This window comes from Clytia hemisphaerica, unplaced genomic scaffold (assembly GCF_902728285.1).
Source record: "Clytia hemisphaerica strain Z4C2 unplaced genomic scaffold, Clytia hemisphaerica genome assembly, whole genome shotgun sequence".
NCBI lineage: Eukaryota > Metazoa > Cnidaria > Hydrozoa > Leptothecata > Clytiidae > Clytia > Clytia hemisphaerica.
In genome coordinates this window covers 827,151-853,234 of record NW_027103573.1, presented here as the reverse complement: position 1 = coordinate 853,234, position 26,084 = coordinate 827,151, and the positions used below count along the sequence as shown (strand labels likewise).

General features: G+C 35.8%; 3 protein-coding genes across 4 annotated transcripts; 2 read left to right on the top strand and 1 right to left on the bottom strand.

Annotated features, from left to right (window-relative positions):
- The first annotated feature begins 548 nt into the window (after positions 1-548).
- On the top strand, positions 549-12,413 carry LOC136801163 (RNA-binding protein 39-like). Of its 2 annotated transcripts, XM_067057791.1 has the most exons (13): positions 550-680; positions 1,848-1,921; positions 3,361-3,390; positions 3,651-3,686; positions 3,896-3,928; positions 4,271-4,339; positions 4,964-5,041; positions 6,824-6,871; positions 7,148-7,364; positions 7,782-8,253; positions 9,285-9,393; positions 10,195-10,300; positions 11,818-12,413. In XM_067057791.1, exons 1-13 carry the CDS (start codon positions 627-629, stop codon positions 11,992-11,994), a joined length of 1,503 nt encoding a protein of 500 aa, XP_066913892.1. In that variant the 5' UTR covers positions 550-626; the 3' UTR covers positions 11,995-12,413. The 2 variants fall into 2 exon arrangements, with proteins under 2 accessions (XP_066913893.1, XP_066913892.1); XM_067057792.1 differs by lacking the exon at positions 4,964-5,041 and having other exon boundaries at positions 549-680.
- Positions 12,414-14,030: 1,617 nt separating this feature from the next.
- LOC136801164 (uncharacterized) lies at positions 14,031-15,942 on the bottom strand. The gene is made up of 2 exons (XM_067057793.1): positions 15,356-15,942; positions 14,031-14,456 (listed from the first exon to the last, which is right to left on the bottom strand). Exons 1-2 carry the CDS (start codon positions 15,900-15,902, stop codon positions 14,038-14,040), a joined length of 966 nt encoding a protein of 321 aa, XP_066913894.1. The 5' UTR covers positions 15,903-15,942; the 3' UTR covers positions 14,031-14,037.
- Positions 15,943-16,829: 887 nt separating this feature from the next.
- Positions 16,830-25,300, top strand: LOC136801161 (gamma-aminobutyric acid receptor-associated protein-like 2). The gene is made up of 5 exons (XM_067057788.1): positions 16,830-16,978; positions 21,568-21,623; positions 22,333-22,411; positions 23,041-23,134; positions 24,375-25,300. Exons 1-5 carry the CDS (start codon positions 16,945-16,947, stop codon positions 24,463-24,465), a joined length of 354 nt encoding a protein of 117 aa, XP_066913889.1. The 5' UTR covers positions 16,830-16,944; the 3' UTR covers positions 24,466-25,300.
- The last annotated feature ends 784 nt before the right edge of the window (positions 25,301-26,084 follow it).

Sequence of the window (26,084 nt, the reverse complement as noted above, 5' to 3'; positions counted from 1 at the left end):
AGAAGGGATTAGCGTACGAGTAAAAGAATTTTAGGTTAGATTTGATTTTAGAGGTTGCTTGAGCTTCTTTCTGTTCCCTCTCTTGAGCAAAGGACTTCAATTTCAACAAGTTTTTCTGTAGTTTTAAGATTATCAAACCTTTTTCTCAGTTTCTTTCTTTTTCGCTTTAAAATTCGCCTGTCTCTTGGTTTGCGTTTCTTCTTTGATGAAAATATTTTTGGAGGTACATTATTTGAAGATATAATGAATATGCATTGTTTGATAAAAGCATCATATTGGGCGTCAGGGTCTGAATATAGTGGGTTCAAAATTTTGTGCCAGTCAGTGTCTTTGAAATGTTCATTGATAATAGCCCAATCAATGCCTTATTGGCCGTAATAATGGTTTATGTAGGTCTCATATTCTCAAATTTGCATGTAGTAGCATTGGTCCATTGTATCTGTGAAGTTTGAAAAATATACCTTTATTGGTTCAAGAGATATTAACGAATTTCGTAGATTAGTATTGTGCGGAATAAAATTCTGTAAATTAAAACGCATAATTTTATTCAAGCCGATTATGCTATGTTTTTTAGATCCCTGTTTACTTAGTATTACTGTAAAGAAATAAGAAAAACAACAAAGACCATGGCTGATGATTTTGATGTAGACGATCTATTGGAAGCACCTTTTCAAAAAGTGGTAAGCAAACATTTGAACAATATTATTCCTTGAGTTGCTGATTTTTCTTACTTTTTGCCTAACAAAAACAAAAAGATATTTAAAATAACTCATCTGTGTGTTGAAAAAATTCCTCCGTTTTTTTTTACAAATTTTCTACACAAATTTTACAATTTTTGCACAAAGATGCATAACTATAAACCCTCGAATGTGATGGAGCCCGATTTTCTAAAAAAAAATTTTTTGGCCAAATTTGGGCTAAAAAACGGCTAAAAAACAGGTTTGAATTGGATCATTAGCTTTTTCTGATTTTTTGCATGAAAGTAGGGTACCATCATAGGTAAAAATGTTTATCTATAAGAATCACTTTTAATAAGCATACATCAATGTTCTTAGTTAAATTACTCAATTTTTTTATGAGATATATGTTTTTTTGCTCACGAGGGCTTACTTTTGAAGAATGTGTGTGTTTAGACATAAAAAATTGGTTTCTTGGTGTGTTTTTATAGAAAAACTGGCCAAATTCGATATTTATTTATAAGCACATCAATTACTTAGGTACTGTATTAGCTTTTCTCGAGATTGGATCTTTGATTCTTTATGATTTTTTGCACAAAGATGCATAACTATAAACCCTCGAATGTGATGGAGCCCGAATTTCGAAAAAAAAAATTTGGGGGCAAATTTGGGCCAAAAAACCGCTAAAAAACAGGTTTTTTGGTCTTTGTGAAAAATTGGATTATTAACTTTTTCTGATTTTTTGCATGAAAGTAGGGTGCCATCATGGGTAAAAGATGGCTCAAGCAGATTTTTTCAAAAAAATTTTGTTGGCTCAAATAACCCATGTTTATCTATAAGAATCACTATTAATAAGCATACATCAATGTTCTTAGCCAAATTACTCAATTTTTTGATGAGATGTTTTTTTTGCTCACAAAGTCTTATATATATAAGTATGAAAATTATAAATATGAAAGAATATTTCAAGATTATGAAATTTTGGTTTTTAAACCTTTTTTTTATAAGAAACAAACGACTAATTTTGATAGATTGTCACTATTTGTGTTCTGAATGATTGTTTAATGGTCACGCTCACGTAGATATCAATTATATATGTGTTAAAATGCATAACCAGGTAGGTGCATAAAAGTATCACTTGTTTGACTTTTGCTTAATGTTTGATTTTAGGAGAATGGGGATGATAAAGTTCGAAAGAGTGGAAGCGAAAGCCCAGCTACTGAACAAAAGAAAAAAAAGAAAAGGTATTGTAGAAAATATAAATATGATATCTGAACTCTTTTCATCTAAAGTACTACTAATAAGTCCTTCCCGTTCTATTGAATTTGCATACTCGTGTGGTACTAAAAAATTTACCAAAACATGGATAAAGGAATATTTGAAAATACTATCCTTTTTTATAACACTGCAAATCGAATGATGGAGACAAATTTTAGATGGAAGCAAATATTTAGACAGAGAGACAGTATATATTGATATGGGGATGTATTTTGATGCAAGGTTTTCTTTGTTTTTTCTAGATCCCTTGGTTTTCACAATGGATACAAATACTGATGTATTCTTTTATGAACTGTCTTTGATTTAAAGAAATTTATCGCCTCTCAACTGAAAAATTCGCAATTAGGGTTTTAAATTCTAATCAAACCCTTGAAGACCTCAAAGATCTCACACCCCTAACTACAAAGAAATTAACTTTTAGACCTGTCAAGTGCCAAATAAACGGCCCCCCCCCCGCTTGTTAATTTTTCGATTTTTTCCAACCCCCCCCCCCCCGGACGTTATTAGGACCCCCCCGTTTATTAATTTTTGAAAAAATTTCCAGCTCCCAAAAGGAAAGTTTCTTGTTTTACTCTAAAAAGCCTAAATTTAGTCCATTTTGACCCTTTTTAGGGTTTTTAAAAGTCCATTTTCCAACCCCCCGGTAATTAGGTCCCCCCCCCCCGTTTTATTTGATTTGAAAATTTTTTCCAACCCCCCCCCCCCCCCCAATTATTCGAACCCCCCCCCGTTTATTTGGCACCTAAGAGTAAGTGAATGTGCACTGTAAAATACAAATGGTCTACCCCCATAATATACCCTAAAAGCCTATAGGATACACACATAACCTAGCCAAACCATTTACCAATGCTTCAATCTGGCTTTATAATCTAAACTAGCTTTATTCTTGTTTAGGTACCAGACTTTTTATTAAATGTAGGTTTGATTGAAGTGCAGAAGAGCCTTTGTTATTCTACACGCAACCGGAAAGGAGTGTAAAAATGCTAAGAGGTTTATAAAATTTACTTGCTGGTGAATAAAAAACAAACAGAAAAATTTATTTAACTCTGGGTTTCAGTTTGCAGTTTACATTTTTAAATTTGAGTAATTTCAGTAATTTTGTCTGACAGGCAAGACCAATTTGATTCCTAGTTTAAAGTTTTGAAAACTTAGTCAGTTAATGGTTTTGCAACGTTCAAAGTGGAAAATAAGATCAAAGCTTAGGAGGCAAACAAAAGTGAATATAATAGGAAATAGCATCCATCCATCTCTATTATTCACAATAGACAGTAAAATTGGTCTTGCCTTTTCAAAAATCAAATATTTTGTGCTTAAAATAACTTAAAAAGTGACTGCATTCTGAAACCCTTAGGCACAGAACAGGTTTTAGTCGTGAATTAACATTTCTATCACTTGTCTCTTTCAGGAGTAGATCAAGATCTAGAGATAGAAAAAGGTATTTAAAAATTTTATCCCATCAAAAATATGTTTCTATTCATCAAAATAATGATGAGCTACAATCTACAATTTCTGCATATTTTTTTACAATTTGTCAGATGTCATGTCAGATTATTACCACTATCCCTTTTTTTCTACATAATTATCCAGGAATTTTTTTGAAAATAAATATTTCTTCTTTCATACCCCTTCAAGAAAAAAAGGATGATTGTAAGGTAAAGCATGACACTTATAAACCCTTTATTTTAAATATTACAGAAAAAGCCGCTCAAGGTCAAGAGACAGGCGGAGAAGGTAAATTAATATTTCATTCACTTTCTTTTGGCATATGGCTACGCCTTTTTCAGTCCAACTAATTTCTGATTATGCCCATATTTCAAATTTTCATAACCGATAGGACAATACTACAAGGATATTCAAAAACTATTAGTCTGGCAATGTTATGAATTTTGAGCATTTATTTCAGCTGTTGTTAATCTTACTCAATCTCCACTCTTTTTTAGTCGCAGAAGCCGTTCAAAATCAAGAGATCGAAGGTAATAGAATCAAACATACAATTTGTTCACTTGGTCTTCAAGAATTTATTGAATCCTTAGTATATTTACACATGATCCCCTCCAAATGCTACAAATCCATTTCCATTTATGTAGTATTTTAAATCTGCACTCTAGATTAACTAATGGCGGATAGATTAATTAGTTTTTTGTCTAAAAATAGGCGTTTTAGCCCCTTTTTTTCATTTTGGTAAGACCTAATTTTTGGTTGATTTCGGCTTGACAAAAAGAGGGTCTTTAAAAGATGTTAAGCACGCGGTGCATCTTAGTTAGTACTACCAATTATTAGGAAGGTATTATGATTCTTTTTCTTATTTTTTTCAGGAGAAGTAAATCACGTTCAAAATCACGTGAAAGGCGTAGAAGAAGTAGAAGTCGATCACGTGACAGAAGGTAGTCTAAATATGATTTTCAAATGTTCTTCAAAGTCAGCGGGCTCTGGCATATCCCTTTTGTATTTTGTGAAGCCTTATTCAGAGTCCACTCAAAGATGGTGAATCCCTGATGATTGTTAGCAAGAAACTTGAAGTGCTACATTTAAGAAAGTAGCGATAAAGGTGGGTTTGTTTCACCAAAGACAGTGCTCTACGTAAAGGAGCAATACAATAATGATGAGTCAAAACTTTTTTTAAAATGTAGAACTTAAAGTATTAAAATTTTATTTTTTCTAATTACTCATTAATTTTACGACTTGTCGATTCTAGCAATGTTTGAATTTTGAATTTTTTCAATTAGATCAAACTTGTATCATATGTAGCTGATGATTGTAAGCATGAAACTTTAAGTTTTGACTCATCATTATTACATTTAAGATAGAAAGTTTTGACATATTTTATATTATATACACTCTATGAAGTGCACTGTCTTTGATGATACAAACCCACCTCTATTCATACTGAACCCCTCTGTAAAACTTGTAACTATTACGTAACAGCTAATACGTTGTCATTAGAACTGAGGTCTGACTTATGCATTTTTGGTTCTAGTGAATTAGAAAGTCTTTTCGATCTTTTTCAGGAGAAGTCGAAGAAGTAGAAGCAGAACAAGGTCCCCAAGGCGCTCACCATTGAGAAGGAGATCCCCAGATAGAGAATTGTAAGTCAAGTCCGTGTCTGGCTTGTGCTTTAATGTGCCAATAATCAGTTAACAACTTGTGTTTATTCCTGTAATGTCTCCCACCTCACCATCCCTCCTCACTGATCTTTTTTTTTCAACCTTTAACTTCGATTTCTTAGTGTTGTGAAACCTTAACTGATTATATCGATACCCTAAACCGAACTGAAAAGAACGAAACAATATTGGGAGACATTATAGGAATTAGTTATTCTAATTCACTAGAACAAAAAATAGATCAGTCAGACCTCAGTTCTAATGACAACGTATTGGAACTAATTTTCGTGAGAATTAATTTTAGCGTTTTTCGCGGTTTTTCGTCAAAGTCGCGAACATTTGAACCCGCAAAAAAATTTGAGAGTTAAAAACAACGAAAATTGATTCCTGCGAGATACAATTTTTTCCAATTTTATTAAAAAATTTCAAAAATCCCTAGGAAATTTGTCCAAAAAAGGGCAAAACCGCGAAAATTAAAACTCGTGAAATGCAATTTTTCGGATATTTTTTTTCGACCATGAAAATTAGTTCCAATAAGGTATCTCCTACCATTTCCTTACGAGGAATTTTTGAACCTACTCCCCCGCAATGTACCAGAACATTATTCTGTTAATCCTGCATTGTCAACATAGAGGCGTGCCTTCATTCTATATCATGAAAAATTGGTATCTTTTTAAAAGTTTTTATTCGTCAACTTTTCTTGACTGTCTGCGGTTGTTGGGAATGTACCCTCGTCCGGGTCAACCCATGCCATGTGAGGGGATATGCCTGGCTTTGTGGTGAGTCGTTCGAGTATAATTACTATACACCAGCAGCTCGATGTGTCCCGAGCACGAGTTGGCAGGGTCAGGAAAGCACAGTCCTATCCTAGGATAGTGAATGTTGTCCTGGATAGGGCCTGTTCCGTCTATCGGAAGGTTAATCCATCTTTCTCGCTACAGTTGTCGAGCACAAGGTATTTTGCCCTTACCAATCGATGCTCTTCTAATGTATTACTCTTTTTGGACCTACCTGGAGGTCCTATAAATTAACCTTTGTTCGTCCGTCCGTCCGTCCGTCTGTCCGTCCGTCCGTCCGTCCGTCTGTTACCAGCTTTTCTCAAGATTGGCTCATTAGTTTTTTCTGATTTTTGTCACAAAGATGCAAAATGGCAATGCCCAAAATGTGACGGAGCCCGATTTTCGAAAAAAAAAATTTTCCGGCCAAAAATGCCGGAAATATGCCGGAAAAACCAGTTTTTTGACATTTTCTCGAGATTTCATCATAAGTTTTCAAAACATGACAGAGTTCGATTTTTTGAGAAAATTCTTTTTCCGGCCGAAATGCCGAAAATGCCGGAAATATGTTGGAAATCGCTGATTTTGCAGATTTTCATTGGGCTTTTTCCTAACATTTCTTTGTTTTTTCTAAAAAAAAACATCATTGATAGCAATTCCCACTATCATTCATGATTCGATTGTCAATAAAACTGATTTTTTTTCTCGAAGAAGAAAATGTCACTGTAGAGCGCGATGGTTTGAGTTTTCTAGAAACCTTATTTATTAAGCTGTATATTTTTCTGAAAGTGGATTGTTTTTATAAAGAAAAGCGTTTAATAGTTTTTTAGCTTTTTCAATAGGGTTGATAATTTCTCCCAATAGACACGCTTTCATTGTATATTTTTTATTTTGTCCAGTTATGTCTTATGTGTTTCATTGTTTCAATTTTCATTGATTAGTTTTGATAACCAGGTAGGTCCATAAAAGTATCACTTGTTTCATTTCAAAGTGTCCGACGAAGCTCCGATGGTGTAACAACAATTTCTTTGCGAGGAGAGTAAGTAGTAACGCTATGTTTTAAATTGCTTATTTGGGTTCTAGAAAGAAATGTCTTCTTTTTTTTATTATTTAATTTTCTAAAAGAAAACAAAAATAACTCCTTGAAGATTTTTACAAACAGCGTGATTCTGATCGATTACTTTCTAACAACTTGCTAGTATGCTTGCTTATCAGTCTTCATACAAAAAAATCAAGAAAAAAAAAACAATCTATTCTGAAAGAAGCTTTCTGCCAGCCTTATTATTGATGATTATTTTTTTTCAATTTATTTCAGTCGTGACCGTGAAGATGACCACATCACGCAAGAAGAACGTGATGCACGTACTGTCTTCATCATGCAGTTGGCACGGAATCTAACCATCCGCGATATCCAAGATTTCTTCAGTAAAGTTGGTCAAGTTCGTGACGTCAGACTCATTTCAGATCGAAACTCTAGACGCTCCAAAGGAATTGGTTATGTGGAATTTACAGACCCTAGCGCTGTCACTTTGGTAAGTCATGTATCTTTCTGAACCACAATCTGATATTCCAATCATGTTTTTGTGATCGCTTACAAAGAAATATTTTAATGGGTTGTTTTTCAAATTGGATGTTATTGGTAGCTTGGATGACGAGATTTACGTTTGACTACGTCTCGAGAGATTCTTCTTCCAGCATCGGGCAAGGTTGAGAATGTTTTCTCCGCAATTTGTACTAAAACCTTCTGATTACCCATAAATTATCAAGAGCAATTCTCTTTAGTTCAATCAAGGAGGAAAAGGTTAAATTCGAATACATCGAAATGTTAAACGCTCGCCCTTGTGTCACATCTATTATTAACCTAATAATTCGAACCAACCCTATAATTTGACTAATCTAAAAAGTCTTCACATACTTATTTAACCAAACATCTTTTCTTCATATTTCAGGCTATCAAATTGTCAGGGCAGCGTTTGCTAGGTGTTCCCATAATGGTATCTCCAACAATGGCTGAAAAGAACCGTTTCGCGGCACAACAAGCTGCGGTCACCAAACCATCTGGTCCCATGAAGTTATACGTCGGTTCTTTGCATTACAATATAACAGAGCCTATGCTTAAAGCGATATTCGAACCGTTCGGGACCATCGACAGTGTTCAGTTACAATACGACAGCGAAACGAACAAATCGAAAGGTTACGGTTTCGTCAATTTCCAAGATTCCGTGGCCGCCAAACGTGCCATGGAACAGATGAACGGATTTGAACTAGTTGGCCGACCAATCAAAGTGAACACAGTATCAGAGCGGTCTGATGGCTCCATGTCTTTCCTTGATGATGAAGAGACAGAGAAAGGTGGTATTGAAATGAACGCACAGTCCAGAGCCTCGTTGATGCAAAAGCTGGCACAAACACATGGTTCAGGTGAGTCAATATATCCTAGATAAACTCTAAAGCTTTTCATTTTATAAACTTGAGTTTTCCTTCCAATAATCATTCTTTATACCATGTGTCTAGAAACAGAGCGGAATGGATTCTTATAAATCACAACTTAAATTCACAAAAGCAACAGTCACGTAGTAGTGAAGTAGATATGATTCTCCACTCTTCGGTTCCCATTCGGTGCTACGATTCAGTGAATGTACCTTCGCCCTGGTCGACCCCTACCATGCGAGGGGAATTTGGTAGAAGAGTGTGGGGAGGTATGTCAAACATTGCAACTGGGGCGGTGACTTTGCTTGCATTAATTCATGATATGCACCGTTGCATTGGTTGAAAATAACGTATTAACTGATTTTACGTCACTTACAACCAATCAGCTAGATGTAATGTCAGAAGATATTGCTCGCTCTACCATCTTGTCAACCCCGCGCTCTTCATCATTCTTTAAGAAATCTTAAATGGGAAAAAGACCCGGGGGGCACTGGGTTTGCCAACTGACGGTATGTGCGGCGAAAAAATTGGCTTTTAAAATCGCACCCTTACAGTGTAGCAAAAAACGCCGAAATTCCGTCAAATTCATACCCTTACAAATTTTCAATCCTTTTAGAGCAAAAAAATTAATTTTTCCTTGAATTACTATAATTTCCACCCTTACAGTGCATTTAACAAAAAGTCTACCCTTACAGCGCATTTCTGCTATCTTGAAAAATAGACCCTTAGCCGCCGCACATACCCGTCGGTCAATTTGCCTGGCTGCCCCCCCCCCCCCCAGGGAAAAAGACAATGGCAACAGACCCTTTTTTGCAATGAATTTTGAAATTAGCCGTAGATATCGGGTCTGTGCACAGATAAAGGGTTAAAGGGATAAGGCCTATACAGTTCGCATCGGCAGGATTTCATTTGAATTGAAATCCACAGAATGAGTTTGAAATGTTTTTCAGGTGTTCCAAAGTAAGCGACTCGGTGAAAATTTATTTGAAAACCTTTGTAATCTTTTTGGATTTCTTTTATAGGAATGCAAGTACCACAAGTTCAACAAGTTTCAGGAATGTTGTCTTCACCTTTGTTACCTCTTGGTGGAAGCACGTGTTTAATTCTATCAAACCTCTTCGACCCTACAAAGTGAGAACCCTGTCTCCTGTTGTGTAGATTCTTTTTCCTGATTAGTGCATACTGTAATTTCGAAATAAAACATCTCGACGATGATCTATTCAAAAATTGTCAATTTTCATTCTTTGGAAAGAAGTTTCGTGCTGCTATGGAAACTACTTTAGGCGTACAAACTTTCGCGAGCAGAAACTTTCGCGAGGTCGAAAAATCGCAAAATCTACGACATTTACTTTCGCAAATTTGACAAAAAAAATTTTCGCGAGAAACTTTCGCGAATGAGGTATATTTTTAGTAGAAAATTCAAGTTTTCGGCGCATAAAACTAGTGTTTTGATCGTTCAAATGTATTCAAACAACAATTGATGGACTTTTGCTTAGTATCTTCACTAAATTTTATCCTTGTTATCATCAAAGAGGAAAATTTGAGTGAATTTCCTTTTCAGATTTTTTTTCGCGAGCATAAACTTTCTCAAATTACCCTCTCAAGAATTTTCAAGATATTTACTTTCGCGAAAAGGGCTAAAATTCGCGAAAATCGCGAAAGTTTCTGCTCGCGAAAGTTTGTTCGCCTAATGAAAACCGTTATTCCCGTTGCCAAAGATAGCGAAGGACCTTTAGATTTGATATAATATTAGTGTGCAAAATTTCAAAATTAAAATACCATTTGCAATGTTTACATGTTGTTTATTTGAGCAAAACTTCTTCACTAAAAGGGTCAATTGAAAGTGAAAAAAAATCAGAAAAAATTTGATCTTCGAAAACTTACTTGCTGGTGAACTTCAACTAATTGTTTTCTTGTTCCATCTTTTTTCAGAGAAACCGATCAAGATTGGGAAATGGATTACAGAAACGACGTCTTGGAAGAAGTAACAAAACATGGAATTGTAGTTCACATCTCTGTTGATACTATCAGCCCAGAGGTATGAATTCATTTAGTTGTTTTAACCAACGTAATGGGCCAAAGCCTAACCTAGGACCTGACCACAAATGATAGTGATTGGAAATTTTAATGTATTCACGAGGGCAGTCGGAACCACTACATGGAAAAGGCAACTATTGCCTTAGCGGGAAATATTTCCCGAACAACGGGAAGGTGGAAAACTTCCCGAAATGGTTAGACTTTCCAAATCGGGAAGTTCACCAGTTTTCTGATCGGGAAAGTGACCTCTGAGCACTCTGAAAATGCCTGTGAAAAGTTTAAAATTTGTCCCTCTTGTGAAGGAGGGAAAATAAATAATATTCACCAGGTAGTTAAGAAATCCACCTGGTAACCGCTTCTTGATTCTACTTTCCCCATTCCCAATTAAAAACTTCCCTATTAGGAAACTTTTTCTCGATCGGGAAACAAAAATCTGCTTTGTTTACAAAAATTCTATTTCCCGTTCGGGGACGATGAAAAGTTCTTGACCAAAACGGGAAACAGAAAAGTTATGAAATTCTCAATCTGGAAACAGTTTCCTGTTCGGGTTATTTTCACCCCACCGTTCGGGAAAAATTTCCCGTTAAGGCAATAGTTGTTTCATGTAGTGGTACCGACTGGAGGAGGCAGGATCCACTGCTAAGGCATTTCAGTTTGTTGTGGGATCCTTTTTTGGTTTTGTCTCTTACTTAAACACTGCAGCTTGGCAAGTTGTGTAAAGAAACAGCCAACCAAGTAGACCTAGCACATAGTCAGTCGGAACCACTTCATAGAAATGGCATTTCCCGAACGGGAAGGTGAAAATAACCCAAAAAGGAAACTGTTTCCAGATTGAAAATTTCATCACTTTTCAGTTTCCGGTTTTGGTCAAGAACTTTTCATTGTTCCCGAACGGGAAGTTGAATTTTTGTAAACAAAGCAGATTTTTGTTTCCCGATCGAGAAGAAGTTTCCAAATAGGGAAGTTTTTAATTGGGAATGGGGAAAGTAGAATCAAGAAGCGATTACCCGGTGGATTTCTTAACTACCCGGTAAAAGGTATTTATTTACCCTCTTTTACAATAGGCATCAGTTATTTACCTTCCACGACCATTTCCGGAGTGCGCAGAAGTCACATTCCCGATCGGGAAACTGGTTAACTTCCTGATTCGGAAACTCTATCCATTTCGGGAAGTTTTTCACCTTCCCGCTCGGGAAATATTTCCTGTTAAGGCAATAGTTGCCATTTCTATGTAGTACAGTTGTTGTAATTGAAGAGAAAGCACTCATACGACAGATTACAGAGCCTACGCCTGTCAGTGTATTAAACATTTGTTCAGTGAACCTGCTAGCTAGTACACAAGAATACTGAGTGTAAAAAAAGGAAGAATATATCCATTGTTGGAAGTGGCTAAATCAACTTTCCTGCAAAGGTCGTTTTTGACAATAACCCGTTCTTTATCATTTCCTTTTTGAAACTTGATAATAATTGTAAAAGTATTTCGTGAGAAAACCATTTTATTGCTGTTCTCTTTTTCAGGGCAACATTTATTTGAAGTGTTTAACGGCAGACGTGGCAAGTAAAATCGTCCAATCGTTTAACGGTCGTTTCTTTGCTGGCCGCACCATTCGTGCGACGCCTGTACCCACTGCCAATTACCATACCATGTTTGCTGATTCCGTGAATGCTGTAAGACCTTTGAAACCTGATTCTTGAGCATTCAATAAGCCTTGATTGGTGATCTAAATGATGATTGTGTACAGTAATGAAATGACTTTTAATGAGGAAAAAAGACATCGAAATAAACTTAGTTTAATAATGGGACACAAGAAATTATCCAACTGCCAACTGACTCTTTCATAAAGCTCAAAGACACGTGGTTATTTTGATATAATGAGTCAATTTTCTTTATCAGTAGGAAAAAGAAAAAAAGATACTAGGCTCTGTACCACGTGACAGTACAGAATCGAAATGTTCATGTAAAACTGAATGCATGATTTATTGGGATCATGGACTGATTATTTTTTCTTTATATTGAAAAGTTCTGGTTTGATTATGAGTCGCAATCTTTGTTATATTATTATCATTGTAAAATATGAAGTTTTTATGAAATACCTATACTCTTTGACAGGCTACATTTGTTACTCTCCTTTTTCTTTTAGTTATCTTTCTTGATTCAAATTTAGGCTCTTCCAGAAAATGATATAGTGTCCGGGGGTAGTCCGGTAAACTTTCTCTGTTTGAGGGTAATTTTGAATGTCGGGGGGGGGGGGAGTCAACTGATGCTGGTCCGGGGGTTAGACCTGTTGTCCGGGGGCTTGTGGCAAATTTCCAAAAAAAATTAAATCTTCCTACCCCCACCCCCCCCCCATATTCAATTTTTTTTTCCTGAATTTTAAATCTCGGTATAGAAATTAACTTTTGAACAACCGGGTCCAGAGAGACGATAGCGAGGTTAAGCACGGGTTTATTTTGACCGTAAAGTGCGATACCGTAGGCCTGTACATAACTTGCCAAAGCAAACCATGCAAGTGAAATCTTATGTACCGGCCTACGGTATCGCACTTTACGGTCAAAATAAACCCGTGCTTAACCTCGCGAATAAATATGAAAAATTAATTGAATGTTCAGAATATTCAATATAATAAGTATGATACATTTCGGTTATTATGTAACTTGCTCACCAAAAACATAAAGAAGATCTAAAGCAAAATAATATGCGAAACTATAATTTAAAATCAAAATGGTCCTCCCTGTTCGCCCTGTTACATTCCTTCCTTCCGAAAATATTCTTTTCTTTGGCTATTTAATGTGCCTTATTCCAGACGTAATTAATCGAATCGATCGAACAGTTAGATTAGTACTAGTAATCGTATGGTTTGGAGTGCAATTAACGATTAATCACGAGTAACAAAGGAGAAAATAGTAATTTGCACGAGTCCGAAGGACGAGTGCAAATTACGGTATTTTCTCCTTTGTTACGAGTGATTAATCGTTAATTGCACGACAAAACATACGATTCCGAGGTAATCGTCAGTAAATAATCATTAGTAAATCATAGTTTTTTCAGAAAAAGGGAAAATTTTTGACATTCGAATTCTTTGTTTTCAATTAAAAGAAGCTATTGTAAAGTAAAATTTCTTTGTTCTTTTTTATATTGAAGAAAAAAAATGTCTTTGTTTTTTATTATATAGTAAAAAAAAGGAAAAAGTCTCTGACACAGGACTTGGGAGAGAAAAGAATAAGGGGACAAAAGTGTCCCCCCGCCGAAGAGTGCAAAAAGTGGTAATAGTGCAATTAACGATTAATTGCACTCCTCTAAACCAATCAGATTCGAGTAATTTTGCACGGCTGACGATTACCGAATTAATCGAACTTTGTCGAACGACAAAAGTTCGATTAAATTATTTAATGGAACTTTTCAATAGTCGCTAAAATTGTGAGTATTGACTAAGTTCGACAAAACCAATTCGGCAAATAGTCCTTTCGACAAAGTTCGGCAAAGTTCGATTAAAATACCGTTCGATTGGTTCGATCAATTACGTCTGGCTCATTGATTGAACAGTATCTCCAAGAAAGTCTATCAGTGTAAATCAAAGTCAAAAGAATTCATGAGTGTTAGATACCCATTGTTGCCAGTAATACTCGTTTTCAGTCATCATTATCCCTGGTTGGTATGTAACTTGATTAAAAAATCAAATGCTGAAAATTCGATCGTCTGAATATATGGGTACACGATAACGGCTTTTATGGTCAACTTTATTCTTGTTGATTGTTTTGGCGTTCATGTTGTCGCTGTCTTTGTCTTCTTCGTCGTTGGGTATGACTGTTCCCTCCTGGTTGCCGCTGACCTCCTCTCTCTTGTTGACTACCGCCCTGTTGTTGTTGTCCACCACCAGCATTTTCTCCTTGAGGTTGAGTACCACCGTTGTTTCCTTGGTTGTTCTGATTCGCCCCTCTGTTTCTTCTTTTTCTTGGCTTTTTTTTTGCATCCACATAACCACAACCTTTGCTGTCTGCACAGGCTTGGCACATTGCTCTATTGTGAGGTGGACCCCTCCTGCGCTGAACAACCACTTCTCCGTCCTTGTCAACTTTCCTAGAAAAACGTCTTCGATGGTAATAACCCATGTCTTGAGGATTAACGGCAATTGACGGATCAACAACGTCGAAAATACCTAAAGAAAACAAAAAAGAAGGTTGACATACTTAGGCCTAACTTATTCCTTCTATCTTTGAAGAGCTTTTATACCTATACCTTCCTAAGATTTGAAGGGATTTGAATCAAAGGGCTTTTTATATATGTAAAATTGGTCAAGCCAAATCAATACCTGATACCGTGAAAAGCACAGGTCGAAATCATATATCGACGCTGTGCCTGTAACCATACGACCATCCAAGATCTTGGATGAACCATGAAGTTCAAAGTTTATATTTTTATTCCCGTCGTTGAAAACACAACTAAAAATTGTCATCAATACAAAATCTTTGATTTTTTCTACAGTGATTAGATTGACACATGCGCGATAAAATTTCTATCATTGGTCTTCGGAGGTTAATATATTCTTTGAAAACTTTGGATTGGCGGCCGATTAGCTTAAATTTTTTGCTAACATTTTTCAAAATGCTAATCGAGATTTAATCGAAAATTAAGAAACGGACCCTTGATTATATTCTTTGAAAACTCAACCTCTGATACTCAGGGTAAATACCTGATGAAGCTTGCGTTTATTGTTTCAGAAAAGTCCGTCAAAGTCGTGACCGAAGTCCAATCAAGCAGTACTCTTAGGTTCCAAATAAACGGGGAGGGGGGTAGAAAATTTAATAAACGGGGGTCCCAATTGACGGGGGGGGGGCTCGGAAATTGTACTTCTGTAAATATAGGCTCAAATCAGGCTATTTAGAGCAAAATAAGAGGGGCCTTTGACACCTGAAAATATTCTTAAAAGTTAATAAACGGGGGAATTGATAAAATTTTCGAAAAATTAACAAGCGGGGGGGGGGGCGTTTATTTGGAGCCTAAGAGTAAATGCATCGCGAGCGAGTTAGTTGAATTAAACAGTTGTAACTTTCTCACCTTCAAGTATCATGCTTAGTAGCCAATACATCATGATGTCTAGAACATAATCTTCAAAACTTGGGTTTTCATATCGGTTTTGACAGTGTCCACATCGTTGACCATATTCACGTAGGTGCACTACCAAGACGATACCTTCCTTGTCGTCCTCAATCAAGCAGTTAAATTTAGTGAGACATAGATTGGAATTCCATGGTTTACCACAGCCGTTCTTGACAAATTTCTTCTTTTTACCATCATTGGACTCTTTTACTTCTTCATTGACTGGATCTTTAATCAACAATTTTCGTTTTGATTTCTTTGAACCAGGGTTTGAAAACTGCTGGCATTTGAATTCCCCTGGAGAAGGTACTCTACAGTCCAACCGATGTTGAGCTGGTTCAAATTCATGATGAAATCTCTCAAATGCACGATCACTAAAATATGATTTCACAATTTTGTTGAAAAACGTGCTCCATTTCTCCTGGTCGTCGATTTTTCGTGCACGCTCTTTTTCGTTTGTGTTTTCTTTAATCTCCTCAAATCGAAGTTCTGTTCTCACTCTCATCTTTCTCTTCTCTTACAGTATCTTGCTGTTATATTTTATATCGACTGAAAAAAAAACAAGTAAAAGATTGAAATGTTAGATTCATAATTAATTCATTGTTTTTTATTTCTATCATTTTTTTATCGATAAAGCCAAAAGTATTTTTAATTTGACTTGTCTGTTTCATTCATCCATCAACCATTAGCACATAGAATGCATCTTCCCTTTCTTTTAAACTTTATGTTGCGTCTTCGCTAGTTCACCACATGCAGAAAACATACTTGGTGTTTTAAGTCAAATTAAAAATACTTGGTGGTTCTGATTCGCCTCTCTGTTTCCACGACCTCTGTTTCTTCTGACTGCCACTTCCACCCACGACTTCCCCACACATCCATCCATTGCTATAAAAACATGTTTGTTTTAAATTTATACTTTTAAAATCAAAGCATACTTGGCGTTTTAAATCAAGCTTTTAAAATACTCTCATACTGCTTTCTAAAGTGTTCAGTACATAAATATTTTTTTGGAAAGAAGTAACAGAAAAGAATCTGTACTGTTTGGTAACTCTCTTCATATTTCCGGGAATTTCTTTCGTTTTCGAGTTCTGATTGGTTAAAATTTCGTTAAGGGTCTTTTTACATTAATCTTACGATCGAAATACACGACGCAGAAATCTTGCATTCATGAAATGGAGACTGCTTTCGTGTTTAGTTTTTGGCTCTCAGATTTCGGCATGATAATGAATCATGTTACAAATAAAATGGTAAGGTTATCTCGAAAACCAAAATTAACTTTTTTTAACAATACGCCATCATTCTACACCCAAAAACGCCATTCGTCGTTTGGCGAGTTGAATTCGCGTTTGGCGAGTGATTTTGATAGCAACAACAAAGACGGCGAGTATTTTCGCAAAGCATTGTGGGACGAAAACAACTTTTTAGATTCATTGCGTCACATCTGCAGCAGTTTTCAAAAAAATTTGCTGCGTCAAGCGACTTGGACCAGCAGAACAAAATACAGAGACAAGAGAGAAGAATCATTTTATCCACTCTACACTTTCAAAATGAAGTGGGCATTCAAGGAAGAACACTCTTTAGGTTAGTATATATTATATATATATATATTTCTCCTGTTTCAACCACTTTCATCTGAGTCTGCTTAGTTTCAGTCGTTGCAGTAATTTGCAAACACAGAAGTGTCTGTTTAGGGGGGTCAATGGAGAAAAGGTTTAGGTTGATTGTATGTTATAATACTGGTGCACACTTGATTAGTATTTTCGCCTTTGTGTGTTACATTTTCTAGAGGTGTAAAATTGACAGGAAATTGCAGGATTTTGAGCCATTAATGGTCTCATTTTCCTGATAATGTATACATATTGGGCCATTCCAGAATTTGGCATCAGGGGCAGGGCTCGAAATAACGGTCGGACACCGGATATTGTCCGACCCAAATGGCTTCATGCCTGACCCAAAAATCATAATTTTCAAGCTAAAGCAACCCTGATCGGACATTTTGTCCGACCCACTTGAAATCGTAATTTCGAGCCTTGCAGGGGGGACTGACGACACGGGACTTCCGAGGCACGTGCGTTTGGTTTGGGAATGCGAAACACGAACGCAAACTACCCATGTCTAAACTTTTCAATATATCTCCAGAACTAACAGATTTTTTGAAATTCTGTAAAAAGGTCTAAGTTCCTGAATAGTTTTACTATGTTCTATGGAAAAATCATAAGCATCAGTCAAATACTCGTTCATCTATTTAAGATTGAAGACAAAAATTTGCGAAGAAAAATATACCTTGAGCACAAAAAATGCTTTTTTAAACACTTTTTTCCACCGAAAAACAAATAACTTTTACAGACTTACCTTCCCCAAACATTGAAGAAGCCTCTACTAATTAAAGTAAATGAGATAAGATAAGATAAAACCTTAAAATCAACCAGAATTTACAACCTTTCGTCCAAAGCAAAAGACGTGCTTTTCTTGCCGCCATCTTGAATTTAAAATGAGAATTCTAGAGAATTCCATTCGTTTCCAGCTCCCGCGGTCTTTTTTCATCCAATCAGATCGCGCGATTTCACTTTCGCTTTCTCTAGTCCAATAAGACTGCGGGATTTGAGTCATGTGACTTTTCTATTAAAAAACCCGCGTGAAATACAGGGGGTCAAAAATAGAAATACAGGGGGTCACACTACTGGCTACAGGAACTGAAAGCAAGCAATTAAGGCCAATATTTTTGGTTTTTCTGAAGGACAAAAGGTATAGGAAGCTTTACTGAAAGAGGGATAAGGCTGGGACAATCTATTTAAAAGATATGGACATAAAAAAGGCACTTTTTTGGGTGATAATTAAGATTTTACTTAGAAACTTTAATTCTCTTACCCCCGGCTCGGCCCCCCCTGATATGAGCAAGGAAACCATGATGGCCACCCCTACTGAAAATTTCAGATCAAAACAAACAAGGAATTAATTCCTGTAACTCGAAGAAAATTGGAAAAAACTGGTTTTTGACTGTTTCTGATCCTAAAGTGCTATTTTTTGGTAAAAGCTATACAATTTATGTTTGGATTTCTAGAAAGCTTACCCATTCATTGTTAATACATTTTTTATTTGAAAGTAATCTCTTCATGGAATAAAAAGATATAGTCAAATCTTGTAGGGTCATTTTTCAAAAATTTTTTGCCAAATTCGATTTTCGCATTTCGCCATTTTACCCTACGCAAACGCACGTGGAGGGCAAAAGTTTTCACCAAAATTCAAAATTTCCAAGGCGAGAGAAGAATCCAAAACAGTAAAAAAGAGTGGAATATCTGACACATTTTGCGAAAGTACATGGATTTCCATCAGAATTTCTGACCACCACTGGGAAAAAAATTATTTCAGAGGCTAGAAAAAAATTAAAAATGTACGTCGTGCTGTGAAGTCGGGTAGCTTGCATCAGTGGAGGCTAACCTGCATAGCCCTCAAATGACCTGGCTGGTCCTTAAAATACAAAGTTAAATCAAAACAAAAATGGTAGAATAGAGCCAGACAATCTCAATCGAACGGAATCGACGATCGAACAAATCGAACGCAATCGACCCATTGAAATTCGATTGTCGAACGCGATCGAATCTCAATCGAACGTCAAAATTCTGGGTAATATTCGATTGGTTCGATTGTTGTTCGACTGGTTCGATCGTCAATTCCGTTCAATTGAGATCGTCTGGCTTTAGTCTTGCAGCTTCCCAACATCCAAGCTCTCAAACATCACAAGCCGAATGAAATTACTTTTGATTTCCCGTAGAAATTATGCGATGAACAATCCGGGGGCATAGTGTCCTTCAGGGTCTCTTCCCCCCCATGCCTAGAATGAAAATTTTCCATTCCCCCCCCCTCATTTTTCCCCACCCTGCCTCCAAAAAATTTTCTGTCCCCCCCCCCTCAAGCATAAAATTAAAAAGCTGTAATTTGATGAACTTAACGCTTATTGATTTCCCTAAGGTAGTTCTAATTCAAGAATATATGGAAAGGATAGTTGTTTTTAAACCATAATATTAATAAAACTAAGCATTATGCTATATCATCTCATAAAACCAGATGTTTTTCAATTTTGAATTGATTTTGGTGAGTTCCCCCCCATGCCTAGAATGAAAATTTTCCATTCCCCCCTCCCTCTTTCCCCCCCCCTGGCTTCAAAAAAAATTCTTTCCCCCCTATACGTCCTTTTGACCTCAAAACCCATTCCCCCCCTGAATCCAGGGGGGGGAGGACACTATGGGGGGTCAATGAATCGACGATGGAATGCAATCCAACGCAATCGAACATCAATCAAACGCAATCGAATATCAATCGAATCTGAAAATTGCGGTAATATTCGATTGAGATTCGATTGCGTTCGACAATCGAATTTCAAGCGGTCGATTGCGTTCGATTTGGATCGACTGGTTCGATCGTCGATTCCGTTCGATTGATTGAGATCGTCTGGATAGAGCTGCCAGCGAAGCTGCATAAGTTCATTTGTTTTGAAATTTTTATTTGAATTTTATTCAATTCCATCCATCCCATCCTACGCTTCACCCACCATCTTTATTTTAATTTTGAGCACACAAGAATTGAATTTCAAAATAAAACGGATATAATATCCAACCCTTTCTTACCGTGAGTGGATCAGTGGAGGCTAACATGCATTGCCCTCAAATGAATGACCTGGCTGGTCATTAAAATTTTTTCATTAATATTCTACCATTTTTATTTTTATTTAACTTTGTATTTTAATGACCAGCCAGGACATTTATTTGAGGGCTATGCATGTTAGCCTCCACTGATGCAAGTTACCCGATCTCACCATATGAGTTTGCAGGACGTGTTATCTCCCTAGTCACAAAAACAAAGATACCACATTTGAAAAAAAGAGGGATCGTATCGTAAAATCCAAGGGTCGCAGAGACAGACTGTCTACATAATCACGGCAAAACACCCTGCCATTTATTTTTAATTTCCGATAGATTTGATTTCTGAAAAGTTTTTGGTGATTACCGACTCACAGACTCACTTTTTGGAGCCGAAAATGATTTTTGTGATTTTTTTTGCAAATAATGCTACAATCCTTCAAGAAATATTTGAGACAAATGGGAAATTTCCCAGGAAGTTTTGAAACCACCATCGATTTGTAAGTGCTCTAAAGTAGGTTCGAAGGGTAGAGTTTTAACTCTGAGTTTTAACGCTAGACTTAAGACCTTAGGATCTTTGGATCCGAAAGTTCAATAATGGTCTAGTAAGGCTCCGAATATAGCCTGGAAGTCTGCCTACCCGTCTCAAATTGAAATATTCGATTCAATTAAAGAGATAGCCCAAAATCGGCTTTTTCGCCCGAACTTTAAATCTCGAAAAACGTCAACATAACCGGAATTTCAATATATTTCTTGAAAGATTGTAGAAATGACAATGAAGTTTGGATGATACTTAAGAATACTATCCACTGATGAACTGTGGCACTATGGTAAAGCTATGATCCATCTGTGTGTACTCTTTGCTTAAGAAAATGATTCACATTGAGTTTTTTCACCTGTTGGGGAGTTCGGGGGCCCAAGCCTCAAACCAAGTGTGCTGCTTTTTAATAATTTCAATTTACACTTGCATGCTGTAGATCATTTTGACTCAATTCAGCATACTAAATTACTACAACTATTCAGACTGGAAATTATCCGCTCCGTTTAGTTATGCAATATACCATCACGTTTGCCTAAGGAGTATTCTATTTTGAGAATTTTCTCTTCTTACCACTACTGTAACCCCTGGCCTAAGCTATACCATATGTTTGATTGAGATTCAATCATGTTTAACATGTCTTGTTTGATGAAAACTGATTGGAACAACAACAACACTGATTGCAGTGGACCATCAATTGAAAACAGCTGAATTACTACTAGAATTTCCCTAAATTTTCCCGTTGTAACTCTCTTGCCTTGGGTATTCAAATCTAACTCAACGCATCTCAATCATTTGGTTTGATCACAGTATTCATTCAATTTAGAGCTGGTAGTGTCTGGTTATTTATTTTCAGGGTAAACATGAACATATATGAGACAGGTGGATTTGCACTTCAGAAATATAGGCTTTGATATGAATCTAAAAGCAACAACTTGATGGATTTTACCATTTTTATCTAAATCTTTTAAATATTCTTTTCCTCTGTTCCACAGATAGCCGAACATCCGAATCATCAAAAATAAGAGCAAAATACCCTGACAGAATTCCAGTAAGTTTTTTTCTTCTTAATTTTATTAATTTATTGTTAAAAAGCACAGTGCTTGAAAGATTTCTAATAATTTGAGCTCATTATTCATTTAAATAAGATTTGATTTGAGAAAGCAGCATGTAGGAAGTTATAGAAAATATTAATTGTTTCCTTTATCTAATTAACTAACTTCATTATGCAGTGTTGACAGGTTCCAAAAGGTTGGATAACATTTTGGGATTGGATTTTGAATTTTATAATTTTTTCCTGTCTCAAATACCACTTTCTCAGTTGGAAAAGACTATTTCTGCACATTTCTGAAAGAGCAAAAAAAACATATCTTTGTCATATGATAACAGTTTCGTTTTCAAAACATGTTTAATTAAGAAAACGGAAAACAAAGCAAGAAAATTAATAGTTCGAACTAGCCAATATAATTCAATTTGTTCAGTATTCAAAGGTGTTGAATATTATTTTGAAATAGCTTTTATTGAAGGTGTCAAAGCATTCTTTCTGTATGGTTTTGACACTCTTTAAAATCATAGGTAATCAGAGTTTTTTGTTTTTTTTAAACAGTCTAGAATCATACTGAGTGTTTAATGGAAAAACATGATTCTGAAAAAAAAGAAATTGCCTTCACTTTTTTCCTTGTCATCAAGTTAGCCCTTCTTAGCTTTCACCAACTAAATACATTAAATCCCAATTAAAATGTATAACTTTTTTTACACAGGTCGTTGTAGAGAAAGCTCCGCGATCAACTATTCAAGATATCGACAAGAGGAAGTTCCTCGTCCCTTCAGACCTTACTGGTATGTTGGTTACACTTTTTCCATTTTGCCCTCGAATATAATAGCAAAAATATAATCATAACCTCAAGTTGCAGTTTTATATACCGCTTTATCGGCGATCCAAAAAATATCAGCAATCTGATTGGTTAAAAAGAGTACAATATATCTTATATTTTACATGTAAAAATATAAATTGACGAAAAGATGTTGTTGCATTGTAGCGGTAGAAGCAATCTAACGTCACTTTGCTACAAAAGTGTCATCCAACACAAAAAGTGCATTTTTTGGGTCACCGATAAACCAGTTATCAGACATTTGCTCGTACAATATGGAAATATTTTACTCGTTCCGGATTTTCCGTATATTTTCCTCGCCTAAAGGCTCGGAAAATATTGTACGGAATAATCTCGGAACTCGTAAAATATTTCTCATATTGTACTCGCAACTGTCCGATAACTATTACGTATTTACAGTCAGGGTTGAGAAAAATATAGGTCTATATTCAGGATTCTATTTAGATATCCCGATCAACGACTTATGTCTGATTTCATTTCCTGTTCTTGAAAATATTATCTATTAAAACATTCTGAGCTGTGTTATCTGTATTATCTCATCCATGATTTTGATCTTTTTTTCCCTTATTATTTCAGTTGCACAATTCATGTACATTATTCGAAAACGCATCCAGCTTCCACCTGAGAAAGCTATGTTTTTATTCGTTAACAAAGTTCTACCAGCAACGAGGTAAGCCTGGACAAGTTTTAGTTTTGTTTTAATTTTGTTCGTTTTTCTGGAGAAAATTTCAGTATCTCTAAATAGTTTTATTTTAGATGACCCTAATAAAAATTCGATATTTATTATTGGATTAACTTGCTTAGCTTCAGCTGATAAGCTTGATGAAGACATATCATACCCCCCCCTTTCTTAAGGGGGGATGACACCTTCCAAAAAAGTGAAGAAGGGGGATCAGAAATTTTCATTGAAAAGGGGGGGGGTAGCAAGGAGGGGGGATCGTTTAAGAAGGGGGGTGGGGCTTACATATAATTGTAGATTATTTTCCAGCACTGTTATGAAATTTGGTCTGCATGAAAGGAAGTTCTTTATTTTCACTAAAAAGTGGTATTATATTTGCCAGACCTAATTTTTCTTTACTGTTTCCCTTCCCTTTTTACCATAGAAAATTTAGCCCAAAACCCTTGGGGGATAGGCATTTTTAAAGGTTGGGGGGTCATTTAAGAAGGGGGGGTCAGACCCCTTTCCGCACTATGCATATTTCAACTGCTTACGTGAGCTTGTTTGCTCAACTAGGAATTCCCCCATTTACGAGGGAAATTCCATCCGTTCATGTGTCAACGTCAGCGAAAGAATTGAATACTACAACAATCAGCAAGTATCGTACATGAATTGTGATTGAACACTGATGGACATTGAGCTCATTGTATTGTTGGGTTTAGTTTAGTGACTGCTATTTCTGTGTTGATAATTCTCTTTGTTTACATGATTGCTTGGGTAATCAAATTTGTTTGGCTTCGTGCGCTGAAATACGTGTTCGTTATTTGTGTCAACGTCCTATTCATGATTTGTTATTGATGTATTTTGCTTGTTCACATTTTTGAGATTCCCTTTATGACTATACCATATGTTCAACATGCGGCTTGTTGATCAGTGCGGTGTTGTCGATTTCATAGATATTCGGAAAAGAAAGATTTGGTTATTGAAGAAAATTAAAGAAAGTCGCTGAGAGGGACTTTGGCGCGAAAAGTGGCTATCATTAGAGACTTGTAAAGAACTTTCGAAACATTGAAAAAATCAAGTATGTCAAGTATGTCATACCTAGCACTCTTTTCCTTTTTATCCTAAGCGCATCCCCTCGAAAAAAATAACGAATCGATAAGTCAAATCAAGGAACTTAGTTCCTTTCTTAGTTAAATGCATTGGACTTAAAATGAAAAAGTTTTAATGTATTTAATTTTTTTTTATATAGCGCCACCATGGGAGCTATTTATGAAGAACACAAAGACGAAGATGGCTTTTTATACATCGCTTACAGCGGTGAAAACACCTTTGGAATGTAAACAAATCGCTTGTACCACTGGTCATGTATCATAACTCAACAATCCCAAAAGCTATATTTGTTGTTTTGAGAAAAAAAAATTACCAACTTAAATACATTTGTTTGATATTTTATTTTGCTTTTGGTTCTCATACCGCCTTTATGACTGCGGATGAAAAAAAAATCTTGTAAAAAATATTTTTTTTTGTTATTTTTATTGTTAATTTATATACTTGGAGAAAAATTTTACGGTATTATTAGGATTTCTAGATTTAAAAAGTATCGTAAAATTTATGTTATAGGAGGTAATCAGAGAAAAGTAACAAAAATAAAGTTTGACCCGAAAATTGAATACAGCATTGACGTAACTGTTTCGAAATTTGGATAGAATTGACAAATCCAAAGATATCGTTAATAAAAAGGAGACTTTTGTTTTTGTTTGTTTTTCTCTGATGACCTTACTCTTGCCTTGTAACACAACACTTTCGTCAACACACCAAAAATTGTAGTAATATTTTTTTGTCTTGAACACGTGCGCACGCAGAAACTTGTCAAATAATAAAATGGTTTTGTTTTGTCATGATCCTTTAAACTCGTTTTTATGATGGTTTTTTATTTAAAATGATCCATCCTTGGTTACGTTAATAATACCAAAATGCAATAGTTTTGACAAATTTTGAATGCACTTCACTTTCTTTTTTACGTGTGCAATGTAAACGTAGCTTTAAAATATTCAATACCTTGTAAATACAGATTTAAAAAAAGTTTGATAAAAAAATTTGACGTTTTATGTTCAATGCTTATTAGCTGTACCTAACTACTGAGAGAAAGGAAATAAAATTACTGAAAATCACAAACCATTTTATTTAATCTCTCTTAAAGGTTTTGTTTTTAATTAAGAGTGATATCGTTTGCTTACTCATCAATTTTCACAAGCTTTTACACAGGATCTACACGGATGTGGAGCAAGATTGGTCAGAAAGAGGAAAAGAACAACTTTTTGCTTATATCAGCATAATATAACAACAGGCAGACACTGCTGATATGAAATGGGAAAACACTTACAAAAAAATAAAACCTTTAAACCCAAGTCTTCTTAGTCTATACAATAGACAGCTCCAGGCTTTTAGGCCTTAGGAGTTTTACGCTCGAAACGAAGGAAGATTGAAAATTGAAACAAAATCTACAATACACAACATTGCCTTAAGATAGCGCCACCATGAACACAGTGTAGTATTTGTAAGTGTTCTCTAAGGATATTTGGATGTGTACCTTATAAGAAGCAATTTTAGCCGGAATGTTGAGAAGATTTTGTAAAGGAATTTAATAGACCTTATAGGAGTTTTTTATTTTTCTAAACTAGCCATAGCTTTCACTAACTGCCACCCGCTAGTACAAATGCTTGTAAAAACTAATTAATGCTAATTAAGGCTTTTTAATGCTTTATAGCAAAAGTTTGGAAATGATTTGGAATAGTTAGCAGTGGCGGCCTGGCAGGGGGTGCAGGGTGTGCAGTGCACCACCCAGAAAGACCTGAGAGGGGCGCCAAAAAAGCTTTTCAAGGGGGCGCCTAAATCTTTTTTGATGTTTGATTGGGCGATTTGGCGCCCTTTGACACGTTTTTAGCGCCTTCTATAAGTG